This window comes from Eptatretus burgeri, chromosome 12, assembly GCF_056783735.1.
Source record: "Eptatretus burgeri isolate ZD-2024b chromosome 12, Ebu_testis_v1, whole genome shotgun sequence".
Lineage (NCBI taxonomy): Eukaryota > Metazoa > Chordata > Myxini > Myxiniformes > Myxinidae > Eptatretus > Eptatretus burgeri.
Window position 1 is genome coordinate 80580163 of NC_140972.1, and position 5000 is coordinate 80585162.

Consider the following 5000-nt stretch of genomic DNA (forward strand, 5'->3'; position numbering starts at 1 on the left):
GTCATTTTAAAGGTATTTTCATGCCCTATGAATTTGTCTGGGCAACATTTTCCTACCTCCAACCACAAAAAAGTTATCACAAAATATAAACTTCAATTGTGAATCCCCAAAAAATGTATCCTTCAAATTTCCTCAAATTCATCCCAGAGGTACCTTATGATGTCAAGAAGCTTCCACATAAGTTTTGTGATGGGCACTCCAATAGTTTCTGAGATATGCACAATAATGTACATGTACGTATGGCATATAGGTTCGAAAATCAGCATTTGTAATGTATTATACAATCATTCTAACCTAGCCATGACAGGGAACACAGGGAACGACCATCAATTGCTTTGAAGTATCATATACTTTCATTTTCAACTGGGCCTGAGGGGAAGAAACAAGTGCTGCTGTTGCTGCATTGAAGAGGAACTTGAAAGCCTAAGTCAGGTTAGTGAACACTGTGTACTTGAACTCACTTATTGATTGTATAATACATTACAAATGCTGATTTTCGAACCTATATGCCATACGTACATGTACATTATTGCTCATATCTCAGAAACTATTGGAGTGCCCATCACAAAATTTATGTGGAAGCTTCTTGACATCATAAGGTACCTCTGGGATGAATTTGAGGAAATTTGAAGGATACATTTTTTGGGGATTCACAATTGAAGTTTATATTTTGTGATAACTTTTTTTGTGGTTGCAGGTAGGAAAATGTTGCCCAGACAATTCATAGGGCATGAAAATACCTTTAAAATGACACCAAAACCAGCTCTCTAGGTGTTATACTTTTAGAGATATGGCCATTTGAATTCGCGACGTCATGCTCATTAGTCCAAAGTTCGTTAGTCTGTATCTCACTAATTAAGAGGCTGTTAGCAAAAATATTTGAGTTCTTGCCGTTTTTCATGGGTCCCAATTGGTTCCCAAAGTTTTACAAAAATCTGAGAGATGACGGCAGATTCTTTGATGATTTGACATGGAATGACCCACATGTGGTCTTTATATTAGCTTCCTCGGATAATCCTCTCTACAATTTGTCAGAAGACTCCATCCCATGCGGAACAGTACACTACACTTTTGATTGGCAAGCTGCTGCAGCATCCATCTTTGCAGATCTGGAAAAATACCATTGGCCAACTATGTGGAATATGTTTTCCAATGCAAGAAAATCCGAGGCACTCACTCTGTACCTCCGCAAAGATTGACTTTTTAATGCCTCAGTCTACTTCTCTGGCTAACTCTGGGAGAGGTAGAGATTGAAACTTGCAGGGATGACAATATTTCACAACTTATCTTCGGTCAATAAAATCACAAAACTGGCTTTGAAAGCAAGCCAATGTCTTGGTATTCTCGACAGAGCCAGAATAATTCTGAGCCAGAGTGTACTAGAGTATATGATGCTTTCATCAAAAGTATCATGGAGTATGGGTCCCAACTCTCGGCTTGTGCAGTAGCTTCTTGTCTCACTCCTCTGAAAGTGATTGTGTCCAAAGCTTTTCATCTTATTGGAATATCTTGGCAGAAGGATAAATCCAATTTTTGCTTCTCAGCAACCACAAACAGGTTAATGAAATCTCATTTTTATCGCTTCAATTATGGCCTCGATCCTCCATCCCTTTTAATCTTTCTGTCCCATACCTAGCTGCTGTGGTTGCATGCATTCTTCCAAAATACCACACCTGATACCCTCCCCAATTATAAGCTGAACGCTGACCTCCATTCTTTCCTCTATATTCTCTCATCTGTGGAACCGACTCACAGTGTCCGTTGCTCTGTGTCCCTCCTTCCAGTACTTCAAGAGTGCTGCCCATCATCTTTTCATGCTTTCTACCATCCCTGCCATGCACTCTTTTACTCGCATTAACTCCTGCCGCTTTGCCTTTTACTCAAGTGTCATGTGTGATGGCTTTGCCTCCCTGTCCCCCATTTGACCCTCTGCCTGTCTCTGAACCTCTTGCTTACCTCCTTCATGAGTTGAAATTTCTATATACAAAAAAGGAGAAGTTACCAAGGAAGCACAGTAAATGGGGAAGGGGTACTAGAGTACCAATATTGTACATGAGTTTATTTCCATTAAGTATAGAATCAGCCACATCTTTTTTGTATTCCAACTTGTACGTAGTTATACATGCGAGATTGCCAACTCAAAGTATTTGTCAGCAATAAAGGTTTGTTTTGTTAATTACAATTTTTCACCAATAAGAAACCTTTTACAAAGAGTAATTCTGACTAACCTACCCAAAGATAGGAGACTAATATTTTTTGTTTTCTAACTGTAAGTAATGGAATGCAGAAATAAAATTCTGGATGTATTAATATGCCAGTGATGAATAATTTACTCACCAAAGAGTCTTCCTGAGTGAAATTAAACTTCTCTTTGGATCGGATCTTTAAATGTTTCACAAACTCTTTGTATTCTTGCCTGGAAGGTTCCCGATATGTGATAATAAGAACGGCCTGAAATGAAAGGTAACTTTTAGAATTTTTCATCCACAACGGCAGGAAACAATCGTTCAAAGACTATAACGGGGGAAATGCTTACAAACCGAGCATTATAATTGAATTTCAAAAACACATTCACTCACATTATGTAGATCTCTTCTCAGCCTTTTGGCTAAGACCAAGTGTAAGATCAACATTTGATTAATAGGTTGGCTTTTTGGGCCATCTCAAGGTGATCGTCACATCAACAATAATGGTCACATTTGATGGACTTCACAAAAGGGGCCTTTCGGCTTTCGCACAATTACACATCATTGAAGGTATGCTCATAGCTTCGCTCGTCAATGGAAAGCAAAGTTACAACTCCATATTTCTTACAAAACCTCATGAGCTCAAATCACATGTGATTATTTTATCACACCTCCCCCATCAACAATCCTCGAGTTTCTTATTTTTAGAAAATGCTCATTAGATTGATTTTCATTGACTTGCAACTCGTGTGTGAGGGTGAGAAATGTGGGGGAGGAGATTTTAATTTATGTGAAGTAGACAAGATCATTAGTCCAAAGAAAAATTTTTTTTTTTACATGAAGAACAGGATTGCTAAAGAATGAGAAAAATCTTCAAACAACTTTAAAAGCATAACCAACAAATAAATGTGTTCATACTTGGTAAGCCTCTTTTGCACCCTCATCTGAGGAATCACCACGTTTCCATGGTGTTTGAAGAAATGGGACTGAGACTGTGGGATCTTTTGCAGAGTCAGCCAGCTGAACTACTGTCTCACCAAACAGGTCGATGTAGAAGAACACGTAGTCCCCACAGGTCATTCCCTCCTCTTGAGCTTTCACCATAAATGCACGGAAGATGTTGGCTGAACAGCAAAAGTAAAGCACTGTTGGAAGAGGAATTTGGGAGGAGTAAATGACATGTTTATGTGATCAATATAAATATTCTAATTGTTTATGTAGATAGGAGTGAGAAGAATGGGATGGAATGAACAAAGAAAATAATCAAACTTTTTTTGCTTCAATCCACACCAACCATGCTGCATGAGCCCATTTCCGCCATTACATCGGGACCTGGGAGACTTTGCTTTTGAGTCAGTAGGAAATTTATTAAGAGATGTGATAACAAAATAAAATCAGAGATTGCAGACCCTCGCCAGGACTTGTTTTGTGTGGTGTCTGTGTAGTTTCGTGTAGTGTATTTTTTGTGCCGTTTGTGTATTGGTGTATTGTGTAATAAAAAAAAAAGAGACATAATTATAACTGCCACTTTATAACTGCTGGTAGTGATGGCCGTGCACATCCTGCTTTGACACAACCCTGCTTTGATTGGACACCTGACCCTGACCCATGACGTTTTTAAAATTATTATGCAATTTAATTTAGTAAGGGATTAAAATAAATTCAATTCAAATCAAATGTAAGACCAAATAGGTACAGTCCAGCATTGGAGTAATCAGAAGGAACCCAAACAAGCAAAGATGAAGTCATCAGGAGGAACCTGGAGAGGATTCAAATTTCAGATGCTACTCCACTACCCTCAAACCCATCCAGGTGCAGCCAAATGAGCCTTTTTCAAATAATAATAATAATAATAATAATAAAAAAAACACAGATCAAATAATGTAATAATTATGGCTGCCAGACCATGCATCCAATCAAGTTGAAATTTAAAACGTCCATTCCTCTACCTCGAACCCTACAACATCATAATTGTGAAGTTTCACATCAACTGTTTAAGTGGTTCCAGAGAAAACATTCATATTTTTCTTCAATCCAATATGGCTGCCAAACCATGTGACCAATAACGTCATGTTTGTAAACCTTTTGTTCCTCGTGAATAGGCGGTCATACTTGTAAAGTTTTACCTCGATCTGTTGAGCCACTTCAGAGAAGAAAATTTTTGAATATTTTTTTTTTAACAATTTGGCTGCTGAATCATGTGACTGATGACGTTTTCAAATTTTTTTCTGTGGACCATTTTATCCTGAGAAGACCCACAAAAATTTTCATACTGATCAGATGTAGCATTCTACATATGCAATTATGACGTCATAACGAAGGCACATCTGATGTCACAAAAAAGCACTCTTAATTCGCATGAGGTGTACTTGCCATGTGCCGTTTCAATTTTTTTCCTTGGTGCAGTTTCAAAGATACAACGGTCAAAAGTTTTTCCGTTTTTCCAACATGGCCGCCACACCACCTGACATATCACATCATAATTATAAATAAAACATTCTACTTGAGTAGTCGCTCCGATGGGGAAAATTTCATCTCAATCAGCCAAGCAGTTGCGGAGAAAAACACTAAAGTTCTGTGCAGCCAAACAAACAAGAACAAGATGTCGTGCAGAGCACGATACTTGCAAAATCCACCCCCTCTCCAAAGGTTTCCAGGGATACATCAAATTGTTCATTTCATTAAGATTATAATTGACAATCTTAATCAAAGCTCATGTCAATCAGATGAAAATTGATTAATTTCCAGATTGAAATTAATGATTTTTGGAAGTTTGACCTCAAGTTGATCTTTGACCTTTTGACCTCAAAAATA

At 37.9% G+C, this 5000-nt stretch overlaps 1 protein-coding gene and 1 long non-coding RNA gene across 4 annotated transcripts in view; one reads left to right on the plus strand and one right to left on the minus strand.

Annotated features, from left to right (window-relative positions):
* LOC147015980 (atrial natriuretic peptide receptor 1-like) overlaps positions 1 to 5000 on the minus strand; it is a 206338-nt gene that overhangs the window by 151600 nt on the left and 49738 nt on the right. For all 3 annotated transcript variants that reach the window (XM_085848663.1, XM_085848662.1, XM_085848661.1), the window contains 2 exons: positions 3105 to 3331; positions 2338 to 2451 (listed from right to left, as the gene is read on the minus strand). In XM_085848663.1, coding sequence (XP_085704789.1) covers positions 2338 to 2451; positions 3105 to 3331 — 341 coding nt within the window. The remainder of the gene's footprint in view (positions 1 to 2337; positions 2452 to 3104; positions 3332 to 5000) is intronic.
* The window catches only part of LOC147015981 (uncharacterized), a 45283-nt gene that overhangs the window by 11940 nt on the left and 28343 nt on the right, over positions 1 to 5000 (plus strand). The gene's annotated exons all lie outside the window — the stretch shown is intronic.